We start from the raw sequence: 19,832 nt of genomic DNA, 5'->3' as shown, positions 1-19,832 counted from the left end.
TAAGGGGTCAGGATGAACCAAAGTAAACCAGCCTTGCACAATCTGCTAAGTCTGCGGTCTGCCTTCAGTGGCCAGGAAATGTCAACCTGGAATCTGCAATAACATGATCTCAGAATTCCATTGTCCCTGGGCATGTGACAGCAGTGAATGAAAAGCCCCTCAACCCATCCTAGATCTGGAAACTGCAATAAACAATTTTTCAGATACAGTGTCCAGCACAAACTAAAAAATAATGAGGCACCAGGGAAGACAAATCAGGGAGCAACAGAAATTAGGCAAAAGAAACACTCACAGGGATTCCAGTTATGGAATTATCACAGATGGAACACAGGCAAAGTTCTAGAAAACTCTCCTCGCCAGTAAAGTTCTGACTATCTGAACTGTTAAGTCTCTAATCCATTCTCACTTATTGCCTGGATTACTACAGTCATCGTTCTATCTACCAACTACCTTGGCAGTTAGCTTCCTTGTGGCTCAGTGGTAAAGAACCCGTCTGCCAAAACAGGAGACGTGGGTTCAATCCCTGGGTCGGGAAGATCTCCTGGAAAAGGAAATGGCAACCCGCTCCAGTGTTCTTGCCTGGAAAATCCCATGGACAGAGGAGCCTGGCGGGCTACAGTGCATAGGGTTGCAGAATCGGACACGACTTAGTGACGCAACAACCACCACCTTGGCAATCTGTCCTAAATGCCCTTTCCAAACCCATCTCCTAAGATGTCTCCCCTCACAATCTTCTAGTCACACAGCAGAACTCTCCTGTGAGTGTCCTTTTCTTCTCCATCAACCTGAAAAATGCCTCCCACCCTTCAATGTCCAGTGTAAACCTCTCTCCCTGAAGCCCTTCTGAATTCATAAATCCAACTCTCACAGCTTTGCATATCCTATACTCTGTTGACACAATGTATTAAAAATGTTTAAAAGACTATTTCTCACATACACTGTTAACTTGTTGAGGTTACAGTTTATCTTATCCATCTAGAGCTCCTGGAATCTAGCATAGCATCTGGCTGAGAATGTGCTGAATAAATGTTTTAAGAAAGAAGGAAAGAGTATTTTGAATAATAGGTGCTATGGATTGTTACGGACTGAATTGTGTCCTTCCCAAATGTCATACGTTGAAGCCCCTAATGTGACTGTGTTTGGAGATAAGGTAATTAAGGGCTAAATGAGGTCATCAGAGCAGGGCCTTATTTCAATAGGACTGGTGTCCTTATAAAAAGATGAAGGGACACCAGAGAACTCTCTCCTTCCATATGCACACATAGAAAAGGCCATTGTGGACACAGCAAGAAGGTGGCTGTTTGCAAGCCAGAAAGAGAGGCCTCACCAGAAATCAACTCTGTTGTCAATGTGATCTTGGACTTCTAGCCTCCAGAAAGTTCAGAAAATAAATGTCTGTTGGTTAAGCCTCCCAGGCTGTAGTATTGTTATGGCAGCTCAAGCAGACTAATACATAGACCATTTCTTAGATATGAAACGTGTATGACACACATCCTCAATAAAGGTAAGAATTCAACTCAAAGTGACAAGAAAGGGTAGGGAGTAGACACAGGCACACCAGGAAAAATGGCTTTTTAAAAAGTTTTATTTCAAGAACTTTGTTGTTTTTTCTTTTTTTTACCGGTATTTCAAAAAAAGGTGGGTCAAAGTACAAAAAAAAAAAGTCAGTTGAATAACAGCATAGGTTTAGAAATCACAGCAGCAGAAGCAATGTACAGACAGCACAGACAGAACACTCCAGCGTACTGTAATTCTCTTCGGGCTCTTTGCTTATGATATGTTTATTCCCTCCTGTACAAAATACACCAAGGCATGCCATGAGACCAGAAAAAGAAAGGGGTTCAACAAGTGGTTACAAGAAATAGAATCTGTACAAGAGGAGATAATGCTTCCTCCCCCGCCCCCCGCCCCCCACTTCCTCCCTTGCTCGGCTTCAGGTTAAGTTGTTCTGAAGACAGTTCACCTCCAGGTCGGCCTGGTCACCCTTGCCACCCTCGAGTTTGGGCGACATGGAGTTCTGGATGTTAAATGGCTCCTCGTCTTTCAGGCAGGACTTGAGAGCTTCCTGGATTTTGTGGGGAGCACTAGAATCATCCTGGAAGAGAAAAATAAAAAGCTGAGGCCAGATTGGGAAGGAGACAATGGGTGGAGGAATCAAGTAACATCTCAGATTTTTCTATTTTACTAAAAAAGAAAATAAAACAGAAAAGGAAGAAAGTGTTGAGGCTTGGATGAACCAAAGTGACTCGTTAGCAGCTACTATTTCGGAACATCATCCTCAAAAACCCCCTGGCCATGTTCGGATGAAAACCCGACAGGTAACTGCATTACAAATACCTTTAACAGAAGCCAGACTGGGGAGAAACAGTCCCTTTTAATACTCAGCCTGGTCCCTCTAAAGCCTCACCTGCTGGTGAGCTCTGCCTGGCCCCTCTTCACACGGCCCTCCATCCTGAGGAGTTCTGCTCTCGCAAAAAGGTCTTGATCAGGAACATGACTTGGTGTGCCAACAGGGCTGTGGTCAGGTGCAGAGCTGATTCCGGCAGAGTCAGGGCCCCTCTCCCCACAGCAAATTCACGTTCTCTGACTAGAGGCCAGAGATGTGCGAGCCTATCAGAATTTCTCTACCACACAGACGCCGACTTACAAGGTGCTCCCTCAGTCTAAGGCCTGTGCTGCTGGTCCGCAACCCTTCTCTGACGGGGCCCTGCACCCTCTCTCTCCGTGTTGCCTGCAGCCGAAGGACAAGCCCCTGAACCTGGTTGAATGTGTGAACGATTCCCAGGAGACCCTCATCAGTACACAGTCCTCCAGCTCTGCGGTCAGAGAACCCTTACAGCGACACCTGTCGTCCCGCTGCTCTTCCTTGAAGATTCCGTGAGCAGATTTTACCCAGGGGGCCTCGGTTCCTTCTCAGGAGCCCCAAATAGCTATTGTTAAGTGCTCGGAATTCTTGCAGATCAAAGAGGCTGTGTAGCCACCCAGGCAGGTTCATGGAGGGCAAGAAGGGTAACGTGCCTATCTGACCAGCCAGCTCAGCCCTTTCTTGCTTTAATCACTTCTGAAATTCAAGATACTCATGGAGATTAAGGACCAGGACATTCTCGACAGAACAGAGAGCCGGAGTCCCATGCTGCCTGCTCCTGAGTATGACCTCTAATGGCACTAGGTCAAGGGAGGGACTAGTTGGAGTAGAGAAAGGTGCTAGGCTTACAGTAGCTACAGGTGTTCAATGTACTGTGTGTGTAGAAATCACTGTGACCTGCCCCCCACTCCAGTCTCACTGAGCACTGTCCCAGAAGACCGGCGTGCACAGAGCAATCGGAGTTAGTTTCGAAGACTTCAGGAGTGATTTACAGACAACAGCGGAACACACGCTCCCCAATTCCAGCATGTATGAGACAAGCACAAGGCCCAAACGAACTTCATTCTGTGTTGAGGCAGATTTCAGGCAAGGCTGCTGCACACAGCGCCTACAGGCAGTGGGTATTTTCTACCCCTGCTTGGACAGGCTGAGAAAAAACTGTTCAGTGGCATAACTGTATATGTGCTGAGATGGAAAGATCGCCCTGATATATTAAGTGTATTATGTACACACACACACACACAGAGGTTTTTTATGGAGAGGGAAGCAGGATGAGGTAGAACTTGTGTGAGGTGTGGGGGAGACACGGGACATAAACACCTGAGACCCTGAGTAGAAGGGACTGGGGATCACAGCAAAATGTGGAGCAAGACAGGATGGCCAACACTCATCCTCTGACAAGAATGGAACTCACTTTCATGTTTTTCAAGATAACCACCCCTACCCTGGCCCCATCACACTCTCCTTGGGGGCATACAGAGGCACAGGGATATTCTCATAACGTGAAAAAGTGAATTCTGTGAGTTGTATAGACCTGGGCATCAAAACTGTGACGCCATGAAGGTGGGGAACCTAATTAAACCTGGCCTCTTGAGGACTTGGACAGAGGAGAAAGCTGCCTTCCGGGCCAATGGGTGGGAGAAGTCAATCCTACAAATCAGGAACACAGGTATCCGACAATGCTATGAGGCAAGCTAAGTAACTTCAGCAGGTAGAACAGGTAAGGGCGTGTCTAGACCAGGATGGAGCGATTCTCGTCCACCTGTTTGCTCCAGAACTCCATCCTCTTAAGCCTAGGGTGGCTGAGTCCCTCAGCTGAAGGCCCCTCTGCCTTTGATTTTGTGGAAGTCCCTCATCTCGAGGAAACTGGACCTCCCCCTGGCCTAAGTCCTGGGAACTATTTCCAGCTTTCTGTCCCAGCCATATGGGCATCCTTCCACCAGGGGTTCAGGCCTGGATGTCTTCTTGTTCAGACACAAGCCTCCATCAGAAGGGGGTGGGGAGCCAAATATATGGAGGAAACAGAGACTGGGAAGTAGGAAAGATTTAAATTGGCAGGGTGGCGTGGGGATAGGAAACACTAAGGGGCCTCCTGGAAGATCCGTCCAGTCTCAGGAGGACCAAGTCCCCACCATGGCACTGCTCTGACAGCACGGCTGGGAGACGGACAGGGCGGCTTCCGGTGCTCAGGCAGTTCGCCCACGTTGTTAAGGTGACTTCGCTGATGCCATGCAGCGGGAGGTGCCCAGCCTTCTACACACTTGCCATTCCTCCCAAAAAAGGGCAAAGCTTCATAGCTGGGGCTGAAAAGCTGCGGGCTTTTCCTTCTCCTTCTGAAGTTTCTTTCCGAGGCTGGCTGCTCAGTGACACAGACCCACACACGCTCAGCTGCTGGCTCCCCAGCCACAGGGTCCCACGTCACTGCAGGGGGCCCAGTCCAGGAGCAGCACAGAGTGACGAGCATAGCGGGGGAGAGGGACGCGCCCCGACACAGACACCAGCCGTGGACCCTTCCCCGACCAGACCCAAAGCGGTACTTTGTTGTTTGAAATCTTTTCAGACAGTGGTTTTTAGAGATTACTGGAACGGAGTAGGAAAAGGACCCATTCCATCTCCTTGACTTATGTAAAAGAAATAACCCCTCTACTAAGATAAAGAAAACTCTACAAAATTTTAGGAGATGCCAAAATCAACAAGGTTTTTTTTTTTTGGAGGGGTGAAGGGAGAGGGATGGGGAGACTAGCTGCCCCTGTTTCGACTCCCAGCTCATCTGGAGGTTCACTTTCATCCTGCTGCCAGCAGTGCTTGTCAGCAGTCACTACGGTGGCTGAAGCAATGGCCAGGGCTCCACTTCCTCATAAGGTGGTAACTGTCTTCACTGTCAATGCACAAGATCTTGACTATGACCAAGTCTGACTTCTGGGTGAGGCGGAAGGAATGAGAGGTGAAGTGGAAAACCCAGCTGCTGGACAGGAGAGCCACCCCCCCACAGGCTCAGGGCTTTGGCAGAGGTGACAGGATGTACCCTGGGGCACGAGCTGAGGGAACGATGCCCATGGAAATGGCCCCCAGGATCCCAGAGGAGCCAGAGAGTTGAGTGCCGCCCTGAGTACCACCCAGACAACACCAGGGCCCTTCTTGGGCAGAGTCCACTATGGCTGACCACCCTGCTCCACTCTGCTTTTGTTCTGCCATATGCTGAACTCAAGGTCAGTGGCAGTTTCTCCTGGATAAATGCCTTGCTTTCCCAAAGTTGGGCCCATAAGAACTGGAAACCCGGAGAAGGAAATGGCAACCCACTCCAGTATTCTTGCCTGGAAAAGTCCATGGACAGAGGAGCCTGGCGGGCTGCAGTCCATGGGGTTACATGACTGAGGATGTGTGCATGAGGGTGGAGGGAGATGGGTTGGTAGCAATAAACTGGTAGAACTAAAAAAAAAAAAAAGAACTGGAAACCTTTGTGTTGGCTCCTGCAACCAAGGCCTCCAAGAGACGCTATTTCCTTCCCCTCTATCTTTGTGAGGAGGAAAGGTGGACACACCAAGGCTGCCAGAAATGCATGAGTCAGCAGCTTTGCTAAGGACCCTTGCACTCTGTGGATAATAAACACCCTGACTGCAGGCACTCCTGTACAGGTCAGGCCTGTTGTCCCTCATGTATGAGATGGCACATCAGACAACGGGTCTGAGAGACCCCATGGCAAGCCACTGATCACCAGTAATTCAAAACTGACAACGACATGCACATCACTGCCAGAGGCTGGGTACGTTGGGATGAGGTGTTCCAAGACAAGGCACATCCTACATTCTTGTGGGTTGACTGGAGTGGTCACCATTCTCAGACGTGACAGGACATCTTGCTGCCTTGACAGTTATGCTCATCTTAAACTTATTAGTGTCTTGGTACATACCATGTAAAATATATCTGTTGTTTCTCTATCCTTTATAGCAAAGTCTTTAAAAAATTAGCTTAAATTGGCCTTTTTTATTTCTTATTTGAATTGACTCCCTTTTCTCCTCCTTCTGCAGGTCAACTTGTTCTTTTCTGGGGTTTGGTGAACAAAGCCTCATATACTATTATTTTCTCCTTTGCCTTCTGGGGATGCACTTTCCCCAGTTATAAAAAAAAAGGAAATGGTCTATCGGGACCTCTTATTAGGTTTCAACTTACATTTATAAACCCATCCTCGTAAGGACAGATTTATCCCTACACTTATGGTTCTGCCAGTGTTCTGTGCTTCCCTTTATATCAAAAACTTTAAAAAACTATCCTAGATTGGCCTCTTTTCAGTGTATATAACCATTGTAGATAAGCCTGCTCATTTTTAGGGCTCTCGAAACAGTGTCAAAGAGACTGTTTTTCCGGCAATCCCAGAGGTTTTCCCACTCACCCCAAAGAACAAGCACCATCTGCTTCAAAGACTAGCGAGAAAGTACCCAGCAAGAAAAGCAGAGGCTTTCTTCTCAGTGTAGAAAAGACAAAAATCAGACTTCTAAAGCCTAGATGAAGCTAAAAATCCTGCGCCATCCCAGAAACATCTCTCCTGTACTTTGTGCTACTTTGCCTATCCAGGAAGTGACACGCCATCACGCCCTTCTTCTCACTTTCGTGCCCTGGACAGGCCACCCTATCCAGACCCTCGGAGCTCTGAGGAGTGGCTCCATGTGGTGAAGTGAGCCAGAGACACGGGCAGGGGCAGGATCAGGCACAAGGACAGATGCAAAGAAGACAAGTCACCTGACAGACAGCGTTATCCTAGAGAGCCAAGGCACAGGCAGTGAGGGGGAGGGGGGCGCGGAGGGTCGCAATGTTTCCTTACGTTTGGGTGAGAGCCCTCAGCAATGGTGGACAGGGAGAAGTTATCGTTGTGGAGCTCAGAAGGGGTCCGGAATTTGCTGGTTAGGACAGAAGAGAGAAGGGAAAATGTAAGTGAAACAATCACAGCGACATCTGATAGAAGCTTCACGGGGCAAGCGCTGTGTCACGGGTGTGCCCCTATTTGCTGTACCACTAAGAAAAACCTGCCATTTAAACCATGATCCAATCCTTTCTTATCACCTAGAGTTTTCATTACACACTTTAAGGCACTCATTTAGACTTTAGATAAAGATCTGACAATGATATGAACAGCTATGACCACATTTGCGCCTGCCAGACAATTACAACTACATCATGACTGCCATCTGGCCAACAGTGATTATAAGATGCCAGCAACTGTAAGACACAATCCAATTTCAGAGATGCTAATATGTGGGGGGAAATGGGTATCTTAGAATCAGTACGCTACAGCAGTATCTGTAGTGCACTGGGTACATGTATTAATAGCATTTTCAGAGTGGTAACCAGGCTTGGGAAAGAAAGGAGGTGTGCAGAGGAAATAAGGAAGGTGGCATTGGAGCTGAAGGGCTGGGGGAGCCATGCTCTGTGCCAAACGCAAACTGGTTCCAGGAGGAAGACCTAGAAGGGGGCCCTTCCCTGGGCTTTAGCTCCTGCTTCTCTACTGCCCTGGCAGCCCTCCTTCTGTCCCCAGTCATCAGCAGCAGCCCTGGTAGGTGGTCCCATTCCCACCCTGACCCTCCCCCCACCACCTCAGTGGCAGTGTGAGGAGCCAAGGGCCTTGGCTTGTGATCACATGCACAGATACAGCCCTGCCTCAATGCACAGGCACAATGGAGAGGCCCTCGCAGCCCCAGGACGGTTAGCTGAAAGGCGGCAGAGAGCCGCTGGCATCTGCACGTCCCATGAGTTTACCCAGCAAAGGAGCAACAGATGGCGTTTTGTCCCTTTCCCAGGACCCAGGGCAAGTCCTTCAGTCCCATTCTCTGGAGGGAGTCTCAGGTCAGGGGGAGGGAATTAACTGGGGGGAAACAACAAGGGGAAAGGGGGGTGGGGGTGGTGCTGCATAAATTGCCTCTTGGGTCCTGAGGAAGCTGAACTCCAGTCTCCTCCTTTTCTGACTCCTGTGACATTTCAGAAGGTTCTTTACTTTGCTAAGTGATAACAGTGACTGTCTCACGGTGGGTAAGGTCACATCCTAGTGTTCAAGGTGTGGGCTTCAAGGGTAAACGCATGTTGATTCTCAGAGGTGCAGAGCTGTGACTCCTCTGCTCAGAGGAGAGCTGAAGTGAGACTCCACATGCCCATATGGCCCTTCAAATCCACAGTGGAGGAAGTGAGGCCAAGGTCCTAGCACTCCTCACATTCTACTGAGAGGGAACGGGGACTTCCTTGAGCCCTCTGTTCTTCTGCCTGGACCAGGGTGGACCAGTTTGAAAAGCAATGAGCTGTTAAATCCTTTCACTGAAGAGGACAGCACATCTGAGGAAGCTGGAGGAGTCACTTCATGCTGATTTGGGAACAAAATCCTCACACTGGCCTCTGGCTGTAAAAGACCTGGGAAGCAGGTGCAATCAGATGGGGGTGGGGGGCTGAGCGCAGTAACTTACTTGACCACAGTCGGAAACTGCTATACTCTGTTGCCCTTTCTGAGCATCCTAAGAAAAGATGGCCAGTGTGTGTGTGTGGAATGGTGCTGGACAGCTGCAGTCTGCCACAGGGGCCTAAGCTCTGCTGCAATTCCAGCACATTCTGTGTAGGAACGGGTAAGCTTGGGTGAATCTCAGGTATGAAAAATGGAAGCAGGGACGGACAGCGGATGCCAGAAACCCTCACGACCACACCCCTGGGTCCCACAGGGCGGGGCTGGCAGTCAGACTCACTTGGTCCTGCGCAGCTTGCTGTTCTCTGTCTTGAGCAGGTAGAGCTTCTTGGCGAAGAACACCGTCATCATGAAGAGCAGGAGCAGCACGAGGGCGGCCGAGCCGACGGCCACGCACATCACCTGGAAGTCGGTGATGATGGACTCGCAGCGCATCCCCTTGTGCCAGATGTAGTCCTGTGTGTTGCACCTGCAGCGGTGACAGGGTGAGGCTGAGGCGACGGGCAGGCCTCCGTGGCCGCAGCGAGCATCTGACCCCTGACCCCGGGGCCTACTTCAACACCCTGCTCCTATGAGCAGCTAGAGGAAGTGTGGTGTCCTCATCTGTGCAGACTTTAGGGTTGCTATTCTTGCCTCATCTTTACAACCACACCGTGAAGAATGTGTGGCACAAATGCATCAAGGGTGGTTGACACAAATGAGGTAAACGGGGTGCTGAGAATCTGAGCACACTGGTCATTTATAGGCCTTGAAGTGACTGAGGGAAGGGAACCCCGTTTTCCACTTCAGTGACAACAATCACAAGATTCCCTCAGAACCCTCCTAGCCCCTGCCCTGGGCTCTGGTGGGGGAAAAAAAAAAAAGATGAAAAACAAGATCAATAGGAGCAACCACCACAAAGTAGTAGGACCCGCCCTATCTTGGGGCATTGCAGTCCCATCTAGTTCACGTGGCTAACCAGACACTGAAAATAAGGAAGCGACAGACAAGGACAAGCACAAAGATAGATGTACATTCTCCCCCATCTCAGCAGCCCCCCAAGTGCCGCCCCTACAGCTTCCTGTCCTGTCACCATGAGAACTGTCAGGAAAGCAGAGTGAGAAGCAACCCTCTGGGTGGGTTTCAGTCCTTTTGTTGAGTGACTTTCTCCTGCCCTTGGGGACATTCCCAGGCTCCAACTCTTCCAATGACATTGCTGTTTCCATGGGAACCAGGCTGCTTCAAAGAGGAAAAAATGTGGAAGGATACAGAGGCAGGCAAAGGAGGGAGGACATGAACCTCAGGGTGACTGACAGACAGGAGAAAGGAGTCCAGAAATGGGGAAATCAAACACGGGAGAATTAGCCACTCCACACCTAGAAGAGGGTGGGGCTCTGTGGCAAGCAGTGAATTCTCTTATCCAGCTGCCCCTCTGCAGTCGTGGGAGGCTGTTGGAGGACAGCAGGGAAAGAAGGTCCCTCTAAAAGAGTGCTCTGGAGAAGTTCTGCCATAGCTCTGCTCGTTTCCCTGCAGTGGTTGGGTGACACAGACAAAAGCATGCTGCAGTCTGCAACCAAGGGCTCGGCAGCCTCCTGTGAGTGGAATGTAAAACAGTTTCCAAGCTGGGGCTGGGCCTGGGTGTACCCGTCAGAGGAGGAATTTCTGGTAGGAAGGCCCAGGGTGGGTGATCTTGGGATGGAAGCTGTGCGAGTTGGGCTGGAGTGGACTAGTGAGAAGTCCTCCTAAGGCAGGATCCACTGGAGGACCCACGGGCAGTATAGGCATGCCACTCAGTGAGGTCATGCTTACTACTGGGGGTCCCTTGATAGCTTCGGAGGCTCTGGGAACTGTTCTAAGTGCTCCAGAGGTAACGAGGGCTCCAAATTTCATACTCTGATGGGGAGCTAACTTCGAAGGTGAAAACCCAGGCCTCCAATAGGATGAAAGATACTAATTTTGCACAGAGATTCCATAGCTCCCAGGTTAAAATCATTACTATAGTCCTCCCTCCACAACTGGAGTCTGAGGAGCAAAATCAGGGTTTCCTTGTATTTCTGGTAGCCCTTAAGCAACCAGCAAGGTCTTGTTGCCATAATTTCTTGATCACAGGTCTTCTTTTTGCCAATGGCTGGACAGCTCCAATCAGAGCTGTGTGGACACATCCTATATGAGTGACCTAATGACATGATCATTTATAGGAAAGAACTTCACAGGAAGGAAGCTCAAACTTTAATGACAAAGGCACAGCATGCGTGCATTATATTCTTCTTCTATCAGAACATTAAGACCTATAGAATCTGAATTCTTTATATACTCCAAAAAGACCCAGAAAAAGAAACATAGGGAATGGCACTTAAAAATAGAGATACCCAGATTACAGAAATGTTTCACTCTTAGGACCGGTGTAAACAAGTCCCAGAAGGATCTGAGGTCTCCGTGCCACTTCTAGGGCCTGTAAAGGATGGAGAGAAGCAAAGCACTCAGGCCTGGACACGTGCTTCATCCAGAATGAGGACAAGCCCATGAGCTCTCCAGCAGGTTAACTACCTTGCCGTGAGGGCAGGTGTATCGGGTTAATTACTAATGAGGCATGGGCTGGTGGCTGCACACAATATCCTTACTCTGACACTAAACTCTCTGGGTCTTTAAAACATGTCAGACTGAGTATCTCCAGGAAGACAACAACCAAGGTAGAAGGAGCAAAGTCACTATTCAGAACTAAGAAACGCCAAACGTCTGCTGTGTGAGGAAGGACACTCTGACTTGACTGGTTTGAATGGCTGCTCTCTGGGTCTTTTTCCAATGAGAAGGTCCTCATTCGTGCCACCTGAAGCACATGCCCCACAGGGTCATGGGACCCTTCTGCCTCACATATGGCTCAGAGGGAGTGGTCAGCAGTTCTCTCTTCTCCCAGGGTGTCTATGGACCTTCTCCTTCTGCAAGTTTAGCTAGAACTTGCCAACAAGAATTTGCCCTCAAGTCAGCAAAGGCCTTTTCCAAAATCCTTGGCTAAGTCCTTTCGTTTTGCCTTTATAGTTTACTGGTTTGGTAAAGGTCACGACACTTAGAGGAAATGCACAGTCTCACTTCTGAGGAAACTCTCCTAGTGATGAGCTCACAGGAAGTACATTTAAGCTGTCAATCTGTAGAATATTTATTGGGACCATCTCTTGACCCGTAAACACACAGTCTCTGGGAACCTGCCACATTCCCCTCTCTGCTGAGGCAGCCTCCCATGCCTCCTTCAGGAGGAGTTCTCTGACAAACCCCTGGCACCTGCCTGCCACATCCTTACCTGCAGAAGGCCCCAATGTTCTCCACCAGGTAGCACTGGCCGCCATTGTGACAGTAACTTGGGAAGAGGTCGCACACCGACCGGCAGGAGCCGTTATGTCTCACAAAGCCACTGCGGCACACGGTGCCATTCTCGCTTGGGGCCAGGTCCCTGCCTGGCTCTCCTGGGCGGGGCCTGAGGGCAATGCTGCTGCCAGGGACCATCCCCAGAGTATGCTGCGGAGGGACAGCGTGCCACCGACTGGTGGGCTGGCCTGTCCCGGGCCCCAGACCAGGCTTCTCAGTGGGCACTAGAAGGTCATTTTCATCTTCCAGGTCTCCGCCTCCCACTGCATCCTTGTCCTCCTCTTCTTCCTCCTCTTCATCCAAGTCATCATAGAAGGATGTGGTAGGGTAGAAATCAGACTCATCAAAGGGGGTGAAGTCATCGTACAAGTCAAGCAGGCTCCAGGAAGGGGTCTCTCCCCCGGGATCAGGGTGGTGCTCTGAGGTACCTGGCGACCCAGGGAAGCTCCCCAGGTCGGCGCCACGGCCCTCACCATCCAATCCTTCGAAGTAGTCGATGTCAATTATATCTGACTCTGGGTGGGGCTCTAATGTGCCCTGAAAGGGGTACGTGGGCTCTGGCCCGTGAGGGTCAGGTGTGCTGCCTCCCAGGTTCAGCCAAACCTCCATGGGGCTCTCCTTGGGGAGTTCAGGGCCTGGGCTCGGCTTGTCGCCAGGGGTGGGGGAGGGTGGTTCGCTGGCCTCCGTAGCCTCGAGGGTGGCTGGGGATGTCGAGGACGGCCCGAGGGCCTCGTCGGGTGTCGGGCGCGTGGCTGGAAGGGCCTGGGTGTCGCCGCTGCCCGCCTCTGCGGTCACTCCGCCCAGGCCTGGGCTGTCGGCCTCCAGCCAGGCTGTGCCTGTCACCGCCGCCGACGCCTCCAGCGCCTCCTCAGCCCCGACTCCAGGGCCCACCAAGGCCTGCTCGCCGCCGGGCGCAGTCCGAGAAGTCTCATCTTTCCCAGGGGCTGGTGGGCCGGCCTTCTCCCGCGTGTCATTAGCACGCGGCTCCCACGCCGGGACGCTCTTCACCGGCATGTCTGCCTCGACGGCGCTGCCCGCCTCACGCACTGTGGGCGGGAGGGAGAGGGGCGGGGCGTCACGGACCGCGCGCGCGTTAGAGCTGGGGCAGCGCCCCGCCCCTGCCGCGGCTGCTCTCTCAGACCCCCGCCAACCTTAAGCCTCAGCTTCAAGCTTTCCCAAGGCCACGCCCCATCCGTAAGCCCCGCCCCGAGCCCGCCCCACAAGCCCGAGAACACACCCGACCAAACATTATCCTCGCTTAGGCCCCGCCCCAAGTGAAAGGCCCCGCCCCCGACATCACCCGCGCTCTAACCCGAGCGGCCCTCATTTCTGGCTCCTGGCAAAAAGTCTTACCTTCCGGGCTCTATTCCACCACCAGGCCCCGCCCCAAAGTCGCACCCTTAGGGCTCCGCCCCGAACTCGCGTTCTCATGCCCCGCCATCACCTCCAGGTCCCGCCCCGAAATCTCACCCTCAGGCCCCGCCCCAACAGGCCCACCCCCAGCCAACACCTCGGTCCCCACACTCGGGTGGCGGCCGCCGAGTCGCCTGCACCAAGTCCCCCCATCTCCTCGTGCGCCCCTTCCCCCGCTCGGGCTGCAGGCAAGACGCTGCCCCGCCCCCTTGGCACAGCTTGCGGACACCTCTTGTACCCGAAGCCAACGGGACCCTGGTCCAAGGTTGGGCGCGAGAGCCGCTGGGGTCCCGGTCGCGGTCTGTACCTACCCGGCGCGGCCCCGGAGGCAAGGACCAGCGTAACCCCCAGAAGCAGCAGCAGCGGCGGTGGCCCCCGGCCCGGGCCCCCGCCCTCGGCTCGGCCCATGGCGCGGCGCCCCGACCGCTGTCCGCGGTCTGCTCGGCTGGCTGCGCCCTCGGCTCACCGGCCGCCGCGCCTCCCGCCCGTGCTGCGGCCGTCTCAGCCCACGATGGGCAAAGGGAGAAGCCGCATGCCGCCGCCGTCCGCCGCTGTCCCCGGCGCGCCGCGCCTCCCCGCCTCCCGCGCCGCCGCTGCCGCGCTCAGCGCCGCCCCCACCCCGCCCGCCGCGCCCGCCCCGCCGCACGTAGCTCTGACGCCGGCCCTGCTCAGTCCTCCTTCGGTGGGGACAGACAGACCCCCGGCTCTGCACGCGGAGACAAACGGACACGGGGTAGCGCGCGGGCAGGCGCACAGCGCCGCGCGTGGCATTAGCCTCCAGGTGCACTGGCGGGAGACCTGCGGGGCGGGGCCGTAGTCCCGCCCTCCCAGTGGAGGGGCTGGCACGGGCCCCCCAACCGCGAGGAACCCACCCGCCACGCGGCGAGCACGGAGGGGGGCGCCCAGACACCCGCAGGCTCGGGGCGGGGCTCGGAAAGGCCGCAGGGGGCGGCAGCCCCAGCCCGCGCTGTGCCAGTGAGCCGAACCCAGGGCACACGGAGCTTCTCGGGATTTCTGCACCAACCCAGTGTTCAGGGCGAAGGGTCTCCGGAAGGTCCCCGAGACCCCACGAGGGCGGGGCGGCGCTGACAGTGCCAGGCAAGGGGGGGCGAAGTGGACCTCCCAGGCTCTAATCGGATCAGACCTAATCCGTCTGCAGCCAAAGCCCCAGACCTCGCACAGCCAGGCCCGCCGGAACGCATCCTGGGGACAGGGGGCAAGAATTTCCCTCCTTAAGGCAGCCTAGGGTGTGGCCTGTAATCCCGGTTCCTTGGTCCCTCTCCAAGATACATCGCCCCCCATTCTTCCCGGGCCGCCAAAGCTCAGGTTGGTGGGTAGTCACGGCGCTTGGTCGCTCAGTCGCGTCCGACTCTTTGAGACCCCATGGACTGTAGCCCGCCAGGCTCCTCTCCAAGGGGATTCTCTGGGCAGGAATACTGGAGTGGGTTTGCCATGTCCTTCTCTAGGGGATCTTCCCAACCCAGGGATCGATCCCGCATTGCAGGCAGATTCTTTACTATCTGAGCCACCAGGGAAGCCCAAGAAGACTGGAGTGGGTAGCCTATCCCTTCTCCAGGGGATTTTCCAAACTCGGAAATCGAACCAGGGTCCCCTGCATCACAGGCAGATTCTTTACCAGCTGAGCTACCTATCCCTAGGAGACTAAGGGACAACAGTCTATGCCAGCTCAGGTGTTACAGTCTATGGGTCCTGTCCTAAGCTCACTCTGTGGTACGGAACCACTCATCTCCAGATCCCTGCTTGGTGGTGGGAATCGCAGCCTAGTGACCTACTTTGTCCACCAAACCGACTGTCTGCCTTTTGATCTATTAACCCTAATGGTGATATTCAAGGTCACTGCCAGAGATGTGGAAACTCTGGTATTTGAGACACTCCCATTTCTGTGGGACTGAACTGACCAAGAACTGTCACTAGTACATGTCTCTGGATGGGGTTGCCTTGGTTCAAAGCCTGTTTCTTTCAATGGAATTAGATCTACCTGCTCGTCCTGGTTGGTCCCTCCTCTCCCCATCTACCTGGCAAATCCTTTAACCCAGAAAGCTCAGTTCCCATAACCTTCCCATCCAGGAAGCCTTCTGTCTGACCGGAGTAGTTAAGACACTTTTGCCCTGATCTCATTGTCTGTCTACAATAATTCCCTACTAGACTGCAAGACACTTGTGCAGGCAGTGACAGGTGCAGCTGCTTAAGGTGGGTAGGAGGTATAAATGAATGAATGGCAACCATCTTAGTCCCCCCACAGAACTGTGGGTCTACAAGGGGCTGATGTGCTAAAGCTCTTTCCAAGGCTTCATATTGCCTCTGGGGACAGTGTATACCAGTTTGAAATACAACTTTCTCTGAGCAGAGAGAGGGCCAGGCAGAGGTTTGCACTTGCCTGTAGCCAGAGAGGTACTGATGGACCTGCCAACACCACCTCTTCTTTCCTGTAGCTTTTCTCTGCATCTTTTTTTTTGATCTTACAAGGTATTGTGTGTTGCTTTCTGTGTGTCTCCTTGAGCCTTGAGTAGGCTTGTCAAGGTGGAGGACCTTGGTGGACATGCCCACCTCCTCCTTCCTGAGGCCAGTCTTAGTGGGAAGGAGGCCTCACAGATGGGTCCTTTGGTGCCTAGAGCATGATAATCACTCCTGTGTTTTTCACAAGGTCGGTCTGGGTGGGGGCTCTTTTCACACCCCTCTGTTAAAGCACTACTTACTCCAGTTAACACTTAAATATATCCTTTTAAATTAAATTTTTGACTTATGTAAAACAAGCATATGGTATAAAATAAAATATGAAATATCTCCTTCCTCAGTGACCTCCCTTCCCTTCCCTGGAGACAAGGTTCTATTACTACTTTCTTCATTTTGGGATTTTAAATCAACTGTTGTCATCCAGTTTCATCCTGATCCTCCCCAGATCTCGCCAGCAATTGCAGAACGAAGCACAGCACACCGACTAGGTGACAGCTCCACAGGCCAGAAGCACATCAAGGCAGTGACCTTGGGAGAGTCAGTATCCTGTCTCATGTATGTGAAAGCAGTAACCGTAGCGTGTCAAATGAATGTGGTTATTTTTTTCCAGGCACAGTGCAAGGGTAGGCTAAAAAAAGAGAAGCGAGAATATGTAGAAATTGGAGAGTGAAAGAAAGGTAAATGGACTACTATCTAGAGCTTACACTTCATGTCCCCACATTAAAGTCTCCCGGATTTGGGCATCAGGGATGTTTGAGGCTATGGCTTCTGTATGCCTCTGAAGTTCCCACTGGGTTTGGCAGAACCAAGGCAGGCACGAGGCCCACTGCCACGGACACAGCCTGCTGCTCTGTGCATAGAAGGCCCCCGGCAGCCAGGGGGCTGCTCTCCAGGGCAGAGCTGAGCCTGTTGCTGTGGCTAGGGCATATTTCACTCTCAACAGGAAGCAGCACAGCTCCTGGCTTTAAGTCCTCAGTAGTAACCATTAACATTTTCCTGAGGTTTTAGTTTTCCAAGTGCTCTAATTTGTCTTCCTCTTCACAACCATACTACTGTTCTACTGGTCACTTTACATGCTTGCAAATGGACAGAGATCATGCTGATGAACTGCTAAGGCCAGGATTTGTACCAACATTTTGATTTCAAATCTTTCCATTTTATTATGGAGGCTTTTCATTCTTGCTTCTTAATTTTGGAAGAGTAATCAGGATGCAGAGGTAGGGCCTCACTTGGCAGAATGGAACCCAGCCTCTCCCCCTGCCTCCCTGGGTGTTTAAGAGTTGATGCTATGGGGGTCCAGTGGTTAACACTCTGTGCTTCCAATGCAGGGGTCGCAGGTTCAACCCCTGGTCAGGGAAATAAGATCCCACAAGCTGCACTGCATGGCCGAAACTTAAAGGAAACAAACAAAAAGCTGATTTTTTTTTTTTTTTTGTAAAGAGTCGATGCTATGTTCTCTTAACAGGGTATAACACCGCCGTCCAGACTCATGCCCTGGATCAGCCAGAAAGGGACATCGAGCATGGCCTCTCTCCTATACTCTCCAGCGTGTGGAGTAGACACACCTGGTTCTGGGCTACAAGGTAGTCAGCTCTGAGACATTTTTGGTGATGAGCTGCTGGGAATGATCCTTCTTGCACCATTACCAGGAAGATGTAAAGAGCCAAGAGGCAGAGGTTTGAGTTCTTTGTGCTGACCACTACCTCCTCACTACCAGAAGCTCTGCATTCTCAATTTGCACAAGTGCTCTCATCTTAACATTACAACTTGGAGGTGGTCATCTTGTTTGGGAAGTGGGGCTGCCATCAAATTGGAAAGGCCCTTGAACTTCATTACCTCAAAGCCAAATCAGCTGGGAGAAAGGCACACTGCACATGCCAACACAGCCTCTGACGTGGAGCAGCCAGGCTTGTCTGAGAAGTCCTGCTGCCTCAGCAGACAACCTAAGTGCTGCTAGAGAACCCCACAGCTCCTGCAGGGTAACTGGAACAAGGAATGCCAGTCAACTTGGATGGTCATGGGAGACCCATCACTGTCAACAAACCAAAGAAATCAGGAGCCCTGCCCACTGTCTAAGCCCTTGGGGACCACCTGACAGTGGTGTCACTGTCTGTATTAGGCATGGTGCTTCTGCTCAGACCCACAAAGGCTGTACCCTAAGAGTACGTGGTAGTATACAGTGGCTGCCAGCAATCAGGCACCTGACTGATCCACATGGGTATGTAAGGGCCTGGATAAGGCATCTGGAGGCAGAAAGGAGTAAAGATGGCTCCAGTTCTGCAGGGCAAGTCAGGAGCAAGATGGGGGGCCACGCCAAGTTTCTCTGCCGCTGGTGTCCCCCGAGAGCTGGAGTAGGGAAGGGTGGCCCAAGAGAGAGGTAGCTGTAATTAATTCAGTAAACTTTGTTTTGGCTGATTCTTCGCCAAAGAATCTCTTTTTCTACCCTTTTAGTCATCCTCTGGGAATTGAAGGTCGACTCTGTTTACCAAACCTTGAAGAACAGAAATCATGAAGAACATTTAATTCACAGACTATGTACATTATCCCCCAGGATACAACTGATTATACTGTTCCTTTTTGTTTTGTGGACACCTGGCACTATAGAAACTCTTTATGGTCTGGTATCCCCCAGACCATATACAGTATCCCCCATTTTTTCCTACAAAAACATAATCGGCCTGGAGTGCAGGGGTCTTGCCTTACCTTATTCATAATTATGACTGTATGCAGGTTCTAGTGCTTGCCACACAATGGGCTCTCAAATGTTTATGAGACTAATGGACTCACAGTGACTGTCAGAAACTGCAGCGAGCTCGCTCTATCACAACTTTCTTAACCAGCAATCCTCAAAGGGTGGTCCCAAGACCCATCAGGGTTCCCTGGGAATCTGTTAAAAAGGACAGAATTTCAGAACAGACCCCAGACAGACCTGCTGAATCAGAAGCTTTGAGGATGGGGCCCAGAAGCTTGTATGTTAACAAAGTTGTAGATGTTCCTGATCTGCACCAAAGTTGGAAAACTGCTGTTCTCAATTGCACTGGGGGGAGTTTCCACAGAAAGGACTTGAGGAACCTGTGGAAACTTGGTTAACTATACAAGTCTTGCTGTGTTCTAAAAAGAATTCACTCAGGTTGACAGACCAGTCTTTCATCTGAATCAAGGATTAACGTCCCTCATCACCCCTTGAGAGGAGTGGACGAGTCCTGTGAGACCCAGCTGGTTCCAGCACTCTTCACTGGAGGGAAGGGTCGAATAGGTCAGAAAGCACAGCAGAGTCAGCTAACATACTTTCACGAAGGACCAAGTGTCCACTTTCTGGGAGACAAAGAATCCGCTTCTTTGCTTCGCTGGGTGCACAAGCATCTTGAAAGCGCTGTTTCTGTTTTTTTGTGCAGGGTGTGCACGTGTGGGTGTTCAAGGGCTGGCCATGAGAACGTGCCAGAGTTCACAGAATCATCAGCCCCCAGTGCCTGCCTCTGAGTCGGGGATGTCTAAACTGTGACCTGACCAACATTCTCTTGTGCATCAAGCAGAACCACTTCTCTGCTGGAGGTGCCAGGATGCTGGCCACCCTTCCTGAAGAACGTCCACTCATCTCTTTTCAGTTTGACCACAGAAATCAACAGTGCACCAGGCACATTCAACCGTACGTTCCTTAAGCCTCATGAAGGTGAGAATGTGGTCGGTCAGTCAGGAAACTCGAGCCACTGAACTTTAACTGATGACCAAGACGAGGTGAGGCTGAATATTTAGATTCCTCCTAGGACACATGAAGAAACTGGTATACAAACGCAGAGAATG

At 51.9% G+C, this 19,832-nt stretch overlaps 1 protein-coding gene across 4 annotated transcripts; it reads right to left on the bottom strand.

Moving 5' to 3' along the window:
- Positions 1–1,931: 1,931 nt before the first annotated feature.
- Positions 1,932–19,707, bottom strand: CSPG5 (chondroitin sulfate proteoglycan 5). 4 transcript variants are annotated; one of them, XM_061128728.1, is made up of 5 exons: positions 18,961–19,707; positions 12,079–13,189; positions 9,085–9,273; positions 7,185–7,260; positions 1,932–2,095 (listed from the first exon to the last, which is right to left on the bottom strand). In XM_061128728.1, the coding sequence occupies exons 2-5, from the start codon at positions 13,155–13,157 to the stop codon at positions 1,934–1,936; spliced, it is 1,506 nt and encodes a 501-aa protein (XP_060984711.1). In that variant the 5' UTR covers positions 13,158–13,189; positions 18,961–19,707; the 3' UTR covers positions 1,932–1,933. The 4 variants fall into 4 exon arrangements, with proteins under 4 accessions (XP_060984711.1, XP_060984710.1, XP_060984712.1 ...); XM_061128727.1 differs by lacking the exon at positions 18,961–19,707 and adding an exon at positions 13,868–13,964; XM_061128729.1 differs by lacking the exon at positions 18,961–19,707 and adding an exon at positions 13,497–13,523.
- Positions 19,708–19,832: the final 125 nt, after the last annotated feature.

Source organism: Dama dama, chromosome 24 (genome assembly GCF_033118175.1).
Source record: "Dama dama isolate Ldn47 chromosome 24, ASM3311817v1, whole genome shotgun sequence".
In the NCBI taxonomy this organism is placed as follows: Eukaryota; Metazoa; Chordata; class Mammalia; order Artiodactyla; family Cervidae; genus Dama; species Dama dama.
This window is presented reverse-complemented; position numbering and strand designations above follow the sequence as displayed.